General features: G+C 37.2%; 1 protein-coding gene across 1 annotated transcript; it reads left to right on the plus strand.

Moving 5' to 3' along the window:
* Positions 1 to 501: 501 nt before the first annotated feature.
* On the plus strand, positions 502 to 19,122 carry ASB15 (ankyrin repeat and SOCS box containing 15). Its single transcript, XM_068550077.1, has 9 exons — positions 502 to 608; positions 2,202 to 2,254; positions 2,341 to 2,472; positions 3,609 to 3,767; positions 9,785 to 10,030; positions 11,728 to 11,899; positions 13,356 to 13,926; positions 14,430 to 14,583; positions 18,950 to 19,122. The coding sequence occupies exons 1-9, from the start codon at positions 502 to 504 to the stop codon at positions 19,120 to 19,122; spliced, it is 1,767 nt and encodes a 588-aa protein (XP_068406178.1).
* The last annotated feature ends 620 nt before the right edge of the window (positions 19,123 to 19,742 follow it).

The raw sequence follows: 19,742 nt of genomic DNA on the forward strand, positions 1-19,742 counted from the left end.
ACTCAAACCATGCGTGTAAAGAAAGGAGTAAGTCAGCAAAAAAAAAAAAAAACCACACACAACAGACAGAGAATAAAGAAAAAGTAAAGAATGTGAAAGGCTCACCGTTCTTTATTCCTACCCCTGTCTGTCTTCTCAGAGTTTTGAACTTCTAATGTGCTGTGTAGAACAATGTCTTGAGAAAAACCATGGGCCAAATTAGTATAAGTCAGAAGTGTGGAAAAAGTAATTCTTGTAAGCCCAACTATAGTCATTACTCAAAAGAAAGTCAAAAATTAGAAAATGTAGACACCCAAAGGGCAGGTAATTAAGGTTTCAAAAGTTAGAATGGGTGTTATATATACAATATGGATTAAAATATTAACTGCATTGTGTTTGTTAAATGAGGAAAAGTGAATGCATTTTAATTTTTCATTTTGCGTCTTTCAGGTAAACTCTATATGCGGTTCTGTGGCATTTGCTGATAATAAGAATTTGCCTCTTTCAAAATTATATTCAGTCATGGATGCTAATGATGACTCTGATGAAGATTATCTTACAAGTTATGATGTACAGCTCAGTATTCAAGAATCCACTGAAGCCAGCAAGACTGTGTTTTATCCTGAAAGGTAACATTCAAATTGACTCTCCTCACCAAAACGTTTTCATGGCCTTCATTTTGTTGTAAAATGAAATGAAGGACATTTCCTGAGCCCTCCTCCAGGAAAATGCTTCCCTTTCTTTTCTGGCAAGGAATTCAATACCGTACAAGAGCTACTGTGCACAGGTTTAGCTATTTGATCTTCTACAAATCCCCGTCTCCTGTGGAATATGGAGATTACCTAGATGGGAAATTCCCAGTTGAATTTGGTTATATCCAATTGCTTATTTCCTAAATTCCTATGGAATCAAACAGGACAATAAATAATGTGAACAAATTTGCAAGCACTGTTTATACGACTAACGTATAGATAAAAGTATACAGAATCTGTTCTGCTACTGACTCAGGCAGCTTTTATAAGAAATGGATTCCATGTTGCACCTTTAAAATACGAAGAATAATGCTAACTCAGCTAGCTTGTAAGTTTAATGAATGGGAAAAGAGTTGAGCGATTTTATTATATATGACAAAGTAATATATAAACCAGAGCCTATTTAATTATCTACTATTCAAGTGACAGCAGTTAACAAATTTCACATAAAATTGGTGTTTTGTGCTGGCAAGAGTTATAGAGTCTAAAACTGCCAAAGTAAGATTTTTGTCTTGAATAGCATACATTATACTTCTGACAAATACAAATTTTAGTTTACCTTTACATTCTATTATAGTATTTAGAATCCTATATTCTGAAATTTTGAAGTGCTTTTGAAAAGGTTCGGTGCTATGAAATTATTGCTTTTGAGCTTTTAAAAAATGGACATATTACATTTAAATTTCTGGTCTCGTTAATTTTTCCCTCATCTGAAACAGATTTTAAAACTTCAGAGTTCCCAGGAAGGCATTCACAGTCCTAGAATACCAGTGGATTCTTCTGCTTCAATAGCATTAAATCAATTTCTTATGAAATACCTTGTTGCCTCTAAATAAACACACACACCAGAGAACTTCCTTGAGGGTTGACAACGACCTGCTGGGCCAGTGATTGGGAGTTTGTTCGGTAGATGCTCAGCCTATTTTTCACTTGTGGATCGGTTGTTTAAAGACTCTAACATGCAGTGTAGAGCATACACTCCCAAGTAAGCAATCATTAATTAGCAATTATTAAGTTCAAAGCAACAAACCTTTATTGAGCATAGTGTTTTTAAAGTTGGGAGAAGCCTTAGAGATGTTCCTATTTAATCCCCTCATTTTACCAACGTAGGAACCACCATCCAGAGAGGCTACTGGCCTCCCCAGGATCACAAAATCGCAAAACCTGAACCCAGCTCTTCTGACTCTGACTCCAGTTGTTTACCCCTTTTTCATTGCCTACAACTAATTTCAGAGACGATGTTATAATCTTCTGTTTTTCCATCTTCACTAATGTTCTTAGGTCCAATGTATCATAAATACACTCTGTATCTGACTTTTAGACATTTATGCTTTTAAAGTAGATAAAATTAGTTGTGTGCATTTCTTATAGCTCTTGATTATTAAAAGTATGTGCAAAAACTAAATAAATGTTTTGGTTCCTTGAAGTATGCCATGAATACAAATATAGCTTGTTTTTCTTTCTCTGTAGATTTGTACCACTAAGTGATCAAACGAGAAAGCTGGTGGAGGCCATAAAGCAAGGTAAGTGGATGTATCGCCTACAGTAGGATGGATTGGAGATTCTACTTAGCCAAGAGATTTGTTATCAGCCCATGGGTTTATTTTAGGTTGCATTCTTGAGCTCCAGGAGTATGTGAAATATAAATATGCATTGGATGAAGCTGATGAAAAAGGATGGTTTCCATTGCATGAAGCTGTTGTTCAACCCATTCGACAAATACTTGAGGTTGTCCTGGATGGTAAGAGAACATAAAATCCCCTTGACCAAACTGAAGCCATAATGTAGATGTTATGGAGTAATCCCAAGGAACATAACAAGCAAAAAGAAAAATTAGAATAACAGATGATTTGCAGTTTGGAAAAGGCAGTACTCATGCTTTAAACTGAGTACAAAGATCAGTACATTTTGTGGGGTCAGGGCTCACCCTTTGCATCCTCCTAAAAATATGGCACAGGTTGGTGGGAAGATGTTTGTGATCATCACTTAAAAGTTTGTCTGCAGCATGAATTAATTTATTTAAATATAAAGCTTTTTGCTTTTAGAAGTCAGTTTTCAATTTTCATCTTGAATTGTCTCTTGAGTTAGTGGTTTCCAAAAGAGTATTATTTAGTACAACAAGTAGTACTTACAATATCTATCCTTATATTACATTAATTTTTTCATAATGCAAATATTAATAATTATTGCGGTAAGCCTACCTAGGGTTAAATATTAATAATAATTCTGATGTTCTAACATAGCATTTTTCACGTCTCAGCATCTTATAAAACAATTTGAAAGTGCTCTGCTTTTCAACCTTCAATGTTGCTCCCTGATTCTGCTGTAGGAGATAATGATAGCTACTGGATAATTAGCTATCCAGCTATCCAGCCAGCTAAAAAAATGTTAAAAACAGATAATTAGACAGGTAGACAGATAGTCAGACAGACAGAAATAGATGATGTTAAGCATGGTATTTCTTTTCTGACATATTCTGACTGGATACATTCATTCAAATACTTCTCATTCCCACATTCACAGACTTCATTTGATAAAAAGCAATTTCAGATGCAGCTTAAATAAAAACACAAAGGATTGGGGATTTGTTTTACAATTTATTAAGAAATGAGAATTCATAACCCATTATCATTTTTTTAAAAAGGCACCTGGAGACATAGATGTTGGTTTGCTAGCTGTCAACTTGATTAGCAAGCCCATGCTCATCTACTTCTACTCACTGGCATTTGCTAGACTTTAATCATATCTCTTTTTAGTCTTCCCTTTTTCATCAGTTGACTTTGTTCAATCTACTGTAGATAATATTGCATCATTCTGATCTATATGATTTCCTTTAAGTAAAGATTTTTAACTTTACACAATGCTTTCATATCTCAGCATCCTATAAGACGCTCTGGGAGTTCAAGACCTCTGATGGAGAAACACCCTTGACTTTGGCAGTCAAAGCTGGTCTGGTGGAAAATGTAAGAACCTTACTAGAGAAAGGAGTGTGGCCAAACACCAAAAATGACAAAGGAGAGACACCCCTTCTGCTTGGTAAATGACCTTTCTTTCTAGAACTTTTATAATTTGAGATAAATAATATTTAATGAGTACTTATTGGAAACCACTGTGTATTGATTGGCTAAAGTTGTGTGACCTCATCTCCTTCCTTTCCCTGAGGTCTTCCCCTAACCCCCATCTCACCTGTCCTATGATTTTGTTTTTCTATCCCACAAAGAGGTCAAATGTGAAAGCTCTTTCAGCAACAATTAATCAGGTGGGACCCGAATGAGGAGCTTTATGAGGCCAGGAGTGGCAATTCTAAAGGAATATTCTCTAACTGGTGTCCAGCTATAAGGAAGGTTGCATGTGTGGTCTGTAGCCTGAATAAAGAAGCAGAAAGGGAATTCCAAAGAGAGACGTCAGGTCCACAGCAGGACAAGGAAGAAGAACTGAAAGGCAGGCGATCCAGCAGATTCTGAGCACACAAGTGCAGCACTGGGCACCACTAGGGGGTTGCCGCTGTGACACAACATAGGAATGATTGTAAGCCTGAAGGTGTCGATTATCTATCACCTTCTTCTCAGGCTTGTGTGCTGCTTGTTGACAGATAAGAATTTGCAGGTCTGTTTGTAGAAGCAGAGAGAAATGAGATTAACTACAAATGACCAAAGATAACCTTTCCTTCTCTTAGGGACATAGTTGTGGAGTAAGAGTTTCGGCTTTGGCACCTGAGATCCCTGGATTTATTTTTCCCCCCATTTTATTGAGATATAATTGACATATAACATGGTATTAGTTTAAGGTATACAACATGATTTGATATATGTCTATATCACGAAATGATTACTACAAAAAGCTTAGTTAACATACATCACTTCACAGTTACACATTGTTTTTTCTTGTGTTGAGAACTTTTTCTTTTTTAATTTATTTATTTAATTTATTTTATTTTTGGCTGCGTTGGGTCTTCGTTGTTGCTCACGGGCTTTCTCTAGTTGCAGCGAGCAGGGGCTACTCTGCGTTGCGGTGCGCGGGCTTCTCATTGCGGTGGCTTTTCTTGCTGTGGAGCACGGGCTCTAGGCTCGCGGGCTTCAGTAGTTGTGGTGCTCGGGCTCAGAAGTTGTGGCTCGTGGGCTCTAGAGCACAGGCTCAGTAGTTGTGGTGCACGGGCTTAGTTGCTCCGTGACATGTGGGATCTTCCAGGACCAGGGCTCGAACCCGTGTCCCTCGCGTTGGCAGGTAAATTCTTAGCCACTGTGCCACCAGGGAAACCCCAAGAACTTTTAAGATCTACTCTCTTAGCAACTTTCAAATATACAATACAGTATTGTTATGTGAATGTTAATTCTAGCTGTGAGATTGTAGTCATGGACCGCAGTTTCCTCCAGTATAAAATGGAAATACAACACCACCATGCAGAATTGTTATAAAAAATTAGAGAAAAATATAAATATGTAAAACTCTTGCCACATGGTAGATGCTCAGGAGAAGAGAGACGTTATGAAATAGTGTAGGCGTGGCAGGAGGAGAGGGAGAAGCCTTGAGATTGTGCACCAGCAGTCACAGAGGAAGCAAATAAAGCATCACAAGCTGTGGGCACAGCGAGAAAACAATACCACAGCTCCTGTCCACACTAAAAATCACTAAAATTTTTTAAACAACCTGAATATCAGTAACAACCTGAATATCAGTAACAACTTGAATATCAGTAACAGAAAACTTAGACAAGTTGAACATCAGTAAAGTATTTACATTTGACAACACTAATTCAACAACATCAGTGCAACCAATGTTTACTGAAAAGTCACAGTAAGCCAGCATGTGCTGGACAGCATGGATAGAAAGACGAATGTTATGATCGTCTTCCTCTCAAAGGGTCTAGTAGGAGAGTCTAGATATGATTGAAATAGAATATTAGTGTTAATGCATGCTATAACAAAGGTGTATATTCAAAGTAAATTGGGAAATAAGAAAGCAGTGAATCTGTGAAGCTTCCAAAGAGAAAGTTGCTCTTGAGTTGTGACTCGGGGGGATGTAAAGGGGATCGTCAGCGGACAGGGGAGGGAAAATCTCCTAGGCAAGCCTTCACCCCCGGACAAAATTGTTCAATGAACAGTGTCACCACAGTGTGGGCACGTTCTGATCTGATTCCTTACTTACTCTTGCCCTGTGTCAGAGCTTCCAGCCTTCCCAAATTCAGATTAAGTTGGACAAACTAATTATTATAGTTAGGGTAGAGGTAAAGCTTCCATAACAAAACAAACAAACACAGATACACAACACAAACAAACAGCAATGACTTCAAAAGAAAGAAGTTCATTCCTCTCTCACACAACATTTCGGAAGTGAGTGGCCTAGGGTTGGCAGGGTGGCTATGCCTCCTTTACACAAGACTTTCAGATGTTACATTTTCCAGCCAGCAGGGGGGAGGAAAGAGGCAGCCTCGGGAAAGCATGTTGGCCTCTAAGAAGATGACCTAGACATTGTACACAGCATTTCTGTTCATACCATGTTGTTCAGATTTTGTCACATAGCCACACTTAGGTGCCAGGGAAGCCGGGATATTTAGTCTCTACCTGGATAGACTGTGAACAGCTAAAACTTGAGAGCTTCTCTTGCTCGAGGAAAAGGGGAAACACAGGTACTGAGGAAGAGATGATTTTTCTCTGCATACATGTTACCAGCCTTTATGTCACAGAAACATGGTGCTTTTCATAAATGAACGGGACTCTTTTCCTGAGCAGGGATACTAAATGGAATATCACCTCTGGTTGTTTCACCACTATTAGTGTGATCTATTATTTTTGTAAAGGCATATACCATGGAGTATTTGCATGTATTTGTTGGTGTTTCTATAGATAGTCTTTGATTTCTGCAAAAAAGATACACTTTTCCAGAGTTTGTATACTATCTCACTTTGCGAATATACAATTATTCTCTACTTGCTATTCTCAATCCACTCATGTTCTTAAGGGACAACTAAGTCATGATTATCACTCATTTGTTTTCTTTTTGTTTCATTTAAATTTTTCTTTACTGCTTAATGCCCACAACAGAGCGTTAAGTATTTATTTATATGCATTTCAAAGCCTCAATTATTGATCTCTCTACTCTAGAAATAACTAAAGTGTGGGAAAGGAACTTGATCGTTGAGTTATCAGAGTCAAAATAGAATTAACATTTGGAAATAATATTTTTAAAAACCAGCTGGTAACATCAAAGATAAAACCAAAGTCTCATGAAGGAAATATTATGGAGGTGTTCACTTATGTCCCTATCATCCACATTTCTGGAGAATAGGGACTCTCCTTGGGTTACCTTCTTCAGGACATTCGTTGTGGAATCTATGTCAAGTCTTTTTAGGTTCAGAGGAAAATGGATCATCCATGGCACTTTCTCAGTTTTTTCTTGAATTTTTGGGCTACTTTGAAATTGGCTACTTATAGTCCATTAACATATAAAGGAGAGATAAGAGAAAAAAGTGCTGTTTTTTAAAAAAATTTTGATGCGCAGTGCCATTTTTATTTGTCTTAACCTGCCACCATTATCTTTGTCTTTACTTATGGAATACTCCTTAGATGGAAAAAAAAAATATCACTTTTGGTCTCTCCAGGACCCTTCTTCCCCATCAGCCACCTGGCCCTTACTTATGGTACTTAGATGTATTACAGTCATGTTATACAGTTACTTGCTGAGTGTAGATATCTGATTTGTGATGATCTGACAGTTATTAACTGTTCTTTGCCCCCGGACTCCCTCTCTACCCATCCCTCTGAACCTGGTGTAGCCTTTCTCCAGTAGGATAGCCACAAGATTATCCTGGCCAGTGGGTCCCAGGGTACAGAGGAAGCCGAGGGAACAGTCTGGCACAACATCTCAGTTCCACTGCCCTCCATTTTCCGAGAACATTATGTCATTTGCAATTCAGTTAATTTTACTTCAGACATGTTCTTTCTCACAGATCAATACATATCCTCTTTACTCCATCTCCTCTTTCAATCTTCCAATCCTTGTCAAGATACTGCAAAACATAATCTCTTCTCTATTGGTATGTCATGTGAGTCAGAAGATAACTCACTGCCGATATTAAGTAAATTATATGAGCAAAACACATATATGCAGAAAGAAAATGACAGAATTTTTTTTAAAAAGAAAAGTGCCAGCAAACTATAAAGTGTTCAATACTGCCTATGACCAATGCAAAATTCTCTAATTCCCTAACTCTTCAGCGGAGGCTTGCTTTCCTCTAAGCATATAAAGATACATATATATGAAATATATATTTTACTTCATAAATTATTTAATTTGTATTTTACTTAGCTACATTACACAAATTCTGTACCTTGTTAGTTTTCATTATTTTAGCCAATTATTTGTTAAGAATGTCTTCATGGGTTAGCTTGGGAGGGGTTCCCCATGATTTTGATTATTATTTCTATGAGAAATAAAATGTATTCTTAGTTCCAAAAATTAAACTGCAAGCAAAGTTTTAATTATTTTTTAATTATTTTAAGTTGAATATGGCTTATATATGCTGTTATTTTCTTGAAAAAAAGGCTAATATCTCTAATCGACATGTTCCCTGAGTCAGACAAAAGGAAAACAGATCATGAGGGAAGAGGTTCATTATTTTAATACATTTTTTCTAAGTAGAAAAAATGGAATAGGAGCAAGAAGATAAATGAGGACACATTATCTCTTAGTTTGTTTAACTTATTGATGTTTGCTTTGCAAGAGCACCAGCTAGGATGAGGTAATTCACTGTAATTAGAGCTGCCAGTGGCAGGTGGGTGATTCAGAGAAAGGCATTTGTCAGCAGACTCTGCTTCAGACAGTGAGCAGGAGAAAAACTGAAATCTCACTGCCTGATGGCTTGCCTGCCTCCAAATGAAATAGGCAAAGTTTGTCTTCATTCTCTTTTTATGCCTTTTGGAGCTCTTTCCCTTGCCTTGGCCTCAGAGCCTTTCTGGATTCTGCCTCCTAGCTGCCCAGGATGTTCAATGTGGCCCTACATGTCCTCCTGCCTTTCCCAGCAAAGGCCCAGACTCTGAGTCTCTCTTCAAACAAAAGACAGTGTAGGCGTCTTCCCCAGGCTGTAAATTCCACGAGGGAGAACTACGTCTGTCTTTTTCCTGTTGTCCACAGTGCCTAACTCAGTGCCTTTCATATAGCCAGTGCGTATTAACTGCATGAAAGGATGAATGAACGAATGAATGAGTGTTAGAGAGTAGCACTCGTCCTGCTCTGTTTCTTATTAAGATTTTACTTTACTGATAAGAGGAAAATGCATTACATCTTTGAGAAGTATTTCTATCTAAACTGGGACAATCCATTAACAATCCGAAGGGGGAAAAAACTTTTAACAGTGTAATTTCAGCTATTAGAAAAAAACAGAGAGGGAGAGAGACATCTGATTTAGTGAACCTCGGAAAACATAGTGCATTAGCTGTCACGTACTTCACCTATAAAAAAGAACAACTGACCTATCTGGATTCTAAACATTCCTATTGCTAACCTCTCATAAGAGTATGGGAAAGAGAAGTTTATTTAATATTTACTGCTGGCTTTGGTGGGGAAAAAACTCTTTCTAGAGGGAGAAAAACTTGATAAACATTATTTACACATGTGGCTCCGTGATCCTAGAAGTGATGAAATTATAGTAATAATAATGGTTATCATTTATTGAGCTCCTAGTATATACTAAGCATTTCACATACATTAATTAATTTATTTAACTTATACAAAAGTTGATGTTATTTTGATTTTGTTGATGAAGCAACAGAAGTTTAGAAAGAGTACACACAGCTTCCTTAGTGATAGGCATCCTGTTTTCCATGAAATTCTTACCCATCCTCAGGTCAGGGTCTTAAAGAAAAGGCAGTATCATCTTGCATGCTTACACTCCACAATAGGAATTTGGTATGTGAAATAGAAGGGGTATGAAAAATACAAGAAAAGAAATCACTAATATCTCTTTTGATATTAAGTCAGGTAATTAGTTTAATGCCATGTAAGGTATTCGTGTTATATGCCTACCATTGACTATTCTTTCTAAAATCATCTTCAAGCTGTAAAAAAGGGCTCCTATGACATGGTGTCTGTCCTGCTTCAACACCACACCAGCCTTGACCAGCCCTGTGTCAAGCAATGGTCAGCAATGCATGAAGCAGCCAAACAAGGCCGCAAAGATATAATAGCTCTACTACTAAACCACAGAGGCAATGTCCACCTAAGAGACAGATTTGGAGTCACCCCGTTAGGTGTTGCGGCCGAGTATGGTCACTGTGATGTGTTGGAACACCTGATCCACAAAGGTACGTAGAAAGGAATTGCATGTTGCTGACTTTTCTCCTGCCTCTTGGATCTCCTTTTCTCCACTTCTCACTGGCTCCTCTTCCTCTCCTGAATGTATCTGGGCATCAAGCTTTTGTCCCATCCCTCGATAGCCCCGTCAATAGACCCTTATTTCACAACTCACTTGAACCCTATGCACGGGGACCTACAAATCTGAGTGCCTGGCCCTGATTGCTCCCAGTTTTCACATAGATGGCTCACCAAGGTCTCACACTCATCTTCTCCTAAACTGAATTCCTCTTCTTTCACACTTTTAATAATTTCTCTCAGCCAAGACTGAGAGCTTAGATTTATCTCTAATTCCCCCATCACCTTCTGTTTCAAACATGGCCATTTGCCGTGTGCTAGAGCAACCCTCTCTCTCACCTGTTCTCACCTTGGCAGACCCTCTCGTCTGCATCCTCCCATCTTCCCTGGACCAGTGTAATTGGTTCCTAACCATTTTCCTGGTTTCCAGTCTCTCCATCTGAGAATCCATACTGTATACTACAACTCAGCTCCTCTCCCTAAATGTCAGCTACAGTAGAATAAACTATTCAGAAAATCCTCAGTGGCTCCACACTGCCCACTGAATCATGCTCAGGTCCCCACTGCACCATCCTGAATTGTTTTTCCAGGTTTATCGCTCACTACTCCTAATATGTATCCTGTACTCCAGTTAAATAGCCTAGCAATATTCCCAAACGTACCTTGCATTCATTCTTTCTGGGTTTGGGTCAGGTCCTTGCCCTCATGTGGAGTACCCTCCAACACAATTCAAAGTTAATGTCTTGAGACACCTCCTCCCTGAAGACTTTCCTAATTCTTCCCAACAGAGTGTGATGTTGTCCTCCTTTGAAACCTCCAAGTGCTTTATACAACAACTGAACCAGGAATTAAGATACCGACTTCTTAAACTGGTTTCTGCCACCTACCCGTTGTCTGACTCTCGCCTAGTTACTCAAGCACCTGGGTCTCAGTTTCCTCATCTGTAGATAAAGGCTAGGACAACATTATCCTCTGTGGGGAAAAGACTCACATTTTTGAGGCGCCCCCAAATGCAACTTCATTTAATTATCAAATAAACCCTATGAAATAAGCTGTATTACTCTAGTTTACAGATGAGGAGTTGGAAGTTCACAGAAGTAAATAGCTTGCCCCAAACTCTCACAGTCAGCAACAAAACCACAATGCAAACAGACCACTTTCCCCTACATCATGCCTTCTGGTCCTGACGTCACTTGAATATTATACAGTTTGTGTTCTTTGATGATATTTTGTCTCATTTCCCCTCAGAGCCACTTAAGATAGTCAGATTTATTTATCTTAGCATCTTCTGCTGGGTCACACATGGTGTTTGCACACAGAAGACAGTTGATAAATATTTATTGAAATCGAGTGTTAACTGCTGTCTTTAAAAGTCTAACTGTACCTTTTTGGGGGAGCCTTTGCTTATCGTGGGAATTGACTTGATTTCTCAGATGTTCTTATGACGGAAAGATTTTCGAATAGAATGAAACACGCTGCATGATTGTTTATTGAAAAGACCGAGAACACAGGTGTTCTTAATTTTATACTTTTAAGTCCTAACCAGAAAGGAAAACAACAGGTTATTTTTAAGGAGATTATCTTGACAGTCTGTCCAGCTATCACTATGCCGCATGTTTTATACTGCCAGGAGGGGATGTGCTTGCTTTGGCGGATGACGGCGCATCAGTGTTGTTTGAGGCAGCAGGAGGGGGCAACCCTGACTGCGTCTCCCTCCTGCTGGAATATGGAGGAAGTGGAAACATACCTAACAGAGCAGGGCATCTTCCTATACACCGAGCTGCCTACGAGGGACATTATCTGTGAGTAATAAATCATAGCACGATCATTTCAAGTGGAAAAACACAAGCTTGTATATATGGTATAATCCCAAATCTATCTATACACCTCCCAAAATCCAAAAAGAAAAAGGCAAAATGTTCACAAGTTTTGTATATCTATATAATTGTTTGATTTTCCCCATTCTTTTTATATTCTTTTACTTTAAAAAATTTCCACATTGAATTTATACTATTTTTAAAATGAAAAGATATTTTCTTTTAGAAGAAAGTAAGTTATAAGTGAGAATTCTGCACAAGCCGCCCAAATGTGCCTTTTTGGTTTTTGTTTTTTTTAAATACGTTTAACAGATGGCTACAGGTTTCTAAAAATTTTGTCCTTGGCAAAGGATTAAAGTTTGTGTTACTCTAATCTTTATCACCGCCAACATATCAATAGAAATCTATAATCATTATATTAAACTACCCACCATGAAAGGATGGTTTTAGGCAATTAAGTATATTTCATAAGTTCAAAAACGTTGAAATCATTAGGCTTTATCACAATTTCAGTGGTGACATTGGCTAAGTAGCCAGTGACACGTAATTGACACTAAGTGACACATTGTTAAAGTTCATAAATTCACACATGGTAGCTCTGAATTAGGCACAAGAGATCAACTTATCCTTGCCTGTGGCTCTCATACTTCTCTAGTTCATCAGTCAAGTGTGAAATTCACAGCTATTTGTCACAGGTTCTTTGAAACATAAGCTGTGGTTAGTTGTCTCGGTTGACCTGATGTAAGGTTGATGGAACAACAAAGGCTCTTCTTGTTGCCAATAATTCAATTTCAAGTAAGCAGACAGGGTGTACATGGCCAATATTAAAGCATACATTGCTCCGGAAGCAGTGAAAGGGGAGTAACAAATGAGAATTCAAGAGGCCTAAATTGTAGTCATTGCCCTACATCTATGTGACCTTGGACAAGTCATTTCACTTCTCAAGACTTCATATGGCTCTGCTGGTAATAAAGGGGTTGAACTCAGTGATGCTCAAGGTCACTTCCATCTCTAACTTCCTGTGACTCCATGTTCTAATGGTCAAGAGTGTGAAGCATTTTTCTATGGCATCAAATGGACTTACTTTCCTATTATATTTTTTTCGTTACATAGCATTGGTTGATTATAGATATTATGCTGTTCAGAGAAGAACTGAAAGATGGGGAGGGTTCCTGAGTAATTACAATTCTAGGACCAAATATATAAGATCCAGTACTTTCCCCCAGGAATATTTAGCCTGGGAAGCTAAATCAAAACTAAACGAAATTACACTAAACTGAAAAGTAGTAAGTCAATGGACAAAGATTAAATGTTTTTGTGTAAGGTTATCTAGAGAAAATAAAGGAAACTAAGTAAATTGCATTCACTTGTCTAGTGAGGAAGCTGGTTTATTTAATTTCTTGATTTTCTTCATGCCATGTGGATATTTGATTCTTTTTAGTGCACTGAAATATCTTATTCCAGTAACATCCAAACATGCAATCCAGAAAAGTGGGCTAACACCAATTCACTCAGCAACAGATGGACAAAATGCACAGTGTCTAGAACTGCTTATTGAAAATGGCTTTGATGTCAATACGCTGCTTGCTGACCACATTTCCAAGAGCTATGATGATGAACGGAAGACTGCCCTCTATTTCGCCGTTTGCAATAATGATATCCACTGCATAGAAGTCCTCCTGGCTGCAGGTGCAGACCCAAACTTAGATCCCCTCAACTGTCTTCTTGTGGCAGTGAGGGCCAACAATCATGAAATTGTCAGGCTGCTTCTCGCCCATGGAGCTGATGTCAATTGTTATTTCAGGCATGTGAATGACACTCATTTCCCCAGTGCCATTCAGTATGCCCTAAATGACGAGGTAATGCTCAGGCTGTTGCTGAATAACGGCTATCAAGCGGAGATGTGCTTTGACTGCATGCACGGGGACATCTTTGGAAATTCGACTGTATGGTCAGAGATAGAGGAAGAGGTACTGCCGAGATGGATGTCTTGTGTCGTAAAAGATAACCCGGTGAGTTACATCCTTCTCTTCTTCATATTGGGTCATCATCCTAACGTTTGCTCTTTAGGGATGTTAGAAGAAAAGAAAAATCAACTCCAACTTTTGTATTTTTCTTGTTCTTGAGTTTTTGTTTGCAATGATATGGAGAAATAAGCATAACACTAGGCAAAGAAAAAAAAGTGTGTATTTTTCTTGAATTCGAAACCGAATGTTGAAGAATGTGGGAAAATATATCGATAATTTATGCTTATTTGGTGGAACGTTGGGGCTAGAAGCATGGAAAGAAGCATGATTCTTCCACATCGTGCTGAATGCAATCACATCAGAGCCACGCGTGCTTCAGGGCTCATAGTTTCACAGAAACAAGCAAACCGTTTTCTTTTTTTGTCCATTACAAGGAGGGAACTTTTATTTCCTGTAAAAAGACAGATAATATTTCAGAACAAAATTAAGTGTTTATGTATATAGTATATTAAAAGTACTACTAAATTAAATTTTATCACTTCTCTCAGTTCTGTGAGTTTATTACAGTTCCTTGGATGAAACACTTGGTAGGCAGCGTTATTCGTGTATTAATGGATTACATGGATTATATCCCTCTGTGTGTTAAACTGAAATCTGCACTAGAAGTACAGAGAGAATGGCCAGAAATCCGTCAAATACTAGGTAAAAGCAAAAGTTTTTCCTACAAAATTTTTTATGGAGATTGTATATAGGGGAAATTTCTTAATGTCATTTTTGATACTTTTTCATAGCTACTTTGTTTTCAGAATTATCTGTTTTTTCAAATCATCCTTAATACTTCTTCTGATATAAGATACTAATTTTTTGCTTTTCTTGATAATTTCCAACTCTTTAATTGTATAATGAGTAATACTATTACTATATTATATTCTGACTAGAACTCACTTTTTAAAAGTTAACTTCTATAATATCATAAAGTATATAGACTGTAATCTCCATGTGGGCAGGGATCTGTTTTGTTTATTTTCGTATTCTCAAGACTTAACATAATGCCTGGTAAGCAGTAAATACTCAATAAATATTGAGTAAATGAATGAATGGAATGAATTAGAATTATCCTTTTTGATATGCTCTCTTCTGGGTCTTTATTGACAAATTCCTACCATCAAAAGTATGTATTACAAGCAGACCATTTTGTATTCTCTAGGTTAAAGTTTACTTATAATCATAAAAGTGAATCATATTACAAAAGTTTCAATAAAAGTACATCTAAAATTACTCCAAATTCAAATAGAAACTAGAAAAAAAAAATCATAAGCTGGAAAGGTTTTCTCCTTCAAAATATGAGTGTGGAAAAATGAACTTTCAAAACCTACATGGACATCACTTTATAGAGCCCGAGGACGCATCATAGAACTTGGCATTACATTTAAATATTCTGGCACTCTTAATACACCTAAATCAAGTTTAAATGTGAAAAACCATGACAGCCTAGTCTTCAGGATCAGCCAAATTTTATGCAAATTAGTAGATTATATTTTATAGTCAAGGAGATGAAACTGAAACGCTGAGCTGATTCACATACCGTATTTGTTAGGTATAAAGTTCTATAAAAAGAAATGGGCAATATAGTGGTTTTCATCTAAGCACTTTGTTTCCATCAGAGTCTCATACATTAAAATATATAATCTGAATTTGGATCATTTTGACTATGGTAGCAAGAGACGTAAATTGGAGGAAGGATGGAGACTTTGATGGGCTAGAAAGAGTGATAGTTCAACCGAATGCAGATTTGGAGGTAAGCTTGGATTTTCCTCACATGGCGCTTCCACTGGAATGAGTTGGACGGTACAAGAGACTTTGTGGCAACTGAAACAGGAACCTTAGAGAATCTGATGAATCATATAGTATCGTGAGCCTAGAAATCGACCTCTGGGGTCCGATAGACCTAGAATGGGATGGAACTCTGGCCTTGCCTAGGTGTAGGATGGCTGGGTCATATAGTGCATATGTCATTCAGGGCTGATATTTTCATGGAAACAAGCAACAACTTATTGCATCATTTTTGTTTCATTGAGGGGAGGGGAATTTTTTATTTCCTGTAAAAAGACCAAGATAGTCATACTAGTTGTGTGACTTTGAGCAAGTTACTTATCCTTTTTATGACAAGGTTTTCCCACTGCAAAATGGGGCTAGCATAGTATTCACCTCATAAGGTTGTTGTCGGGATTTAAAGAGATGATGCACGTAAGGTGTTTAGCATAAAGCCTACAGCATTAAAAACACTTATAAATTTAGCTATTTTAAAAACTAAATTATTAGTATTTTATGTTATTTTTATTATGGTAAGGTTACATGAAGTATCTGAAATGTATATGTAAAGTATGTCCTGAATCCCCCCAACTTGTAGAGTTGCGTTACCATTGCTAATTTTTATAAATAAAAAACTAAGGCTAAAGGGGAATTACAAAATATTCTGGGCCCTATAAATTCTTGAAACTAGTTCCCCTTCTGAACCAAGGCACACACTGGGAATGAAGTCAAAATCAAGCAGGACAGAGACGTGAGAGTCCACATAAACATGGGGGCGACAAACAGAATCAGGAAACCTCAGGGAGCAACCACCATATTCTGGATCAATGCAAGAAGACAGCAGAATAGGGAGCTCTGTAAAGTTAGAAGAGCTATCTTGACCCAAGCATCCTTCTAGAAAGTCAGGAAAACTAAATTCACATGAAAATGAACAACAGGAAAGTATCCCAGTCAAATTCCATATAAATTTATTATAAGAAAAAATAGAAAGAGGAACAGAATAACATCCCCACAGACAACAAAAGCACACCAGAAAAACATGCCCTCAGAACAGATTAAAATTGAAACCCTCTGTTTCAAAACAAGCTAAAAAGCATAAGGAAAATGACACAAGACATGAAAGAACAACACAAGTCAGTATTAGAAAAATTCAGAAATGAGGTAACCGTACTGAGGAAGGAATTAGAATGAAAAACAAAAAATTAATTTCAAATATAAAGACTGAACTGGAATGAAAGCAAGAGCTCATAATGCAATAGATAATGACTTAGGAGAAATAGAAGATGAAATTAAAGAAAATTTTAAAAATAAAGTGGAAATAAAGGGATATATAAAAGGATTTGAAAGACAGGGACAGTTTTGAAGACAGCTAAAGAAAAAGAAAACCAAATCAAAGGAACAGAACAAATACAAAAACGTGTATTGTGAAAAACTTTCTGTAATAAAAAAAGATTTGAAGCTGAAAATTACAAATTACTATACCCTTTGGCCAAGTAGGTAAAAAGAACAAGTGACTTATAAGGGAAAAATTCAGATTATCTTAAACAATATTACTCTTCTGATCACCTTCTCAAGAATCTACTAAAAAATAAGCTTCAGACAAACCAAAATAACTAAAGAGATAATGACATAGGACCAGTAACGAGCATTAAACAGAAAATTCTGTTATGGCTGGGGAAGTTCTTCTGTTCATGACCTGGGAAATGATTAAAGATGTTCACCCGATAATGACTTATAATAACTTAAGAAACTGTATGTTTGTGCAGTGGCTTTATCTATATTTTATTTTACAATAGAGGAGTTAAAATATTTTGGAGATTGTAAAGGAAAAAACCCTAAGGCTTAGATAAATTCATTTCCCAGAGTTATAGACAGAAAATAACAAAGCAAGGATTTGAACTCTTAGGTCTGTCTCACGTCAAAACACAGGCTCTTTCTCCAATACCACTGTGCTTCCTGTCATAGCACAGATTCTGCTTCTAATTGGTAATTCATTGTCCATGTGTTTGTATTGCAAAAGAATGACCAATTCTTATGACTTTAGAAAAGCAATCCAAGTAAGAATAAGACCAGGAAGGTTTTTATTGTTTCAGTCACACATCATTGCAACTAGAGCTTAAGTCAGTTGATTGCTGTAAGTATGGTTAACCACTGGATGTCAGGATTCCTCCAGGTATACGTAGGGCAGAGGCTTTGTTAGGGAAAAAAAAAAAATGGTAATTCTTTAAAAAAGATGGGTTTATTCTGCCTATTTTGGTAACAATAACTTTGCCTCAATGGTTGTTCAAAAACACTGTTTTAATTTTTTCAAGATAATTTGAATGTTTATAATCTCAGATAGAACAGAAGTGTGATCTCTTTGATTATTGAATTGAGTGATCATTCACATTATTGAATGATTACAATGTACCAAGCACTTTTCTAATACTTTACATGGATTAATTTGTTCGATCTTTAAACAACCCTGTAAGGTAGGGTTATCCACATTTCCCAGGTGAGAATACTGAGACCACAGAGGTTAAATAACTTGTCCAAGATCACACAAATACGAAGTGGCAGAGCCAGGATTTTAATCCAAGCCGACTGAGTCCAGAGCCCACAACTAAGTCTGTGTGCAATGCTGCCTTTTCACTAGCTCATGTTGCTGGAGAATATATCGGTACTGTAATTATACTATAGATAAAGGTACTAGAGATAAAGTAAGAGTTGAAAATAAAGGTTAACATCAGCTATTTGAATAACATTAGTAGATTTTTTGGAAAATATAAAATGTTTAGGTATCAGACACTGAAACAAACCTAAGATTGAATAATGGATATATGGAATCATTTGTATCAGATGTTTCACAGATAACTATTCATCAGAAAGATTGGTAGGAGAGAGCGGAAGTAAAGAAATATATCTTTCAAATATTCAATTCTAAAAAATAAATAGAAGGAGATGTGAGCATTTGCTTTCTTTAATCAAGTCCATTCATTCATTTAACATATTGTAGTTGAACACCCTGTAGGAGCCAGACTCTCTTTCTGACACAGAGGCAGACTAAACGTCTGCCTTCATGGAGCTTACATTCTAGAGGAATGGTTTGGAAGGCTTAATTGCAATTTGAATTTTACTTAAAATCACCAGTTGCTAACGTGTGCATGCCTGTTCTTTAGAATGACACTATTAATATTATTCTAAAACAGTCTGTATCTTACGGGTTAATCCATTAATATTGTTTTTATTTTTTGCTTGTTTTTCCCATTCACTTTAGAGAATCCCTGCTCCTTAAAGCATTTATGTAGGTTAAGAATTCGAAGACTTATGGGACTCCAGCGACTCTGCCAGGCAGCCTCAATGGAGAAGCTCTCTCTGCCACCAACTATTCAAAGATACATATTATTTAAAGAGTATGATCTCTATGGACAAGAGCTAAAATTGCCATAATTTAAAATAATATTTTTAAATGTGATTTAAAAAATGTGTTTAAATGAGATTCCTTCAGAGAATTTCTTGGAACCATTTTACACCCTTATGTGCATTTAAATCCACTGACAATTTTATAACTGGATCCTGGGTTCTTTTGGGAGCACCATAGTTTACATCTCTAAGGACCTTTTACATTGTGATTTTTTAAAGCTAGTCAATATTTTGTATTGATTGTCTTCACTTGCAATAAGTCTTCAAACTCTCCGTATCAAGTGACTCCCACAATATCCATGAGCAAGTCTCTCCTATGTTTATAAAACAAAGAACCGCTTTCTCAAACCCACATCTCCAGCCAGTTGCTGCCCCATTCTCTCCTTTATTTTATCGCCACACGGCGTAAAAGAGCTCTTTCCTGTCTGCAGATTCACTCACTGTAATCTGGCTTCTGCTCCTTCCACTGCCCTTCTCAAGGTCCTTAACAACTTGCTTGTTGCTACTTTCAATGAGCATCCTTCAGTCCTTTCAACTGACTCCTGCAGCAACTGACTGCCTGCTGCCTCCAGGAAACAGTTCTCCGGATACCTTGCTCTCTTGCCTCTCTTCCCACCCCTCTGGCCACTCTGTCTCTGGCTTCTTTC

This window comes from Eschrichtius robustus, chromosome 8 (genome assembly GCF_028021215.1).
Source record: "Eschrichtius robustus isolate mEscRob2 chromosome 8, mEscRob2.pri, whole genome shotgun sequence".
Taxonomy (NCBI): domain Eukaryota; kingdom Metazoa; phylum Chordata; class Mammalia; order Artiodactyla; family Eschrichtiidae; genus Eschrichtius; species Eschrichtius robustus.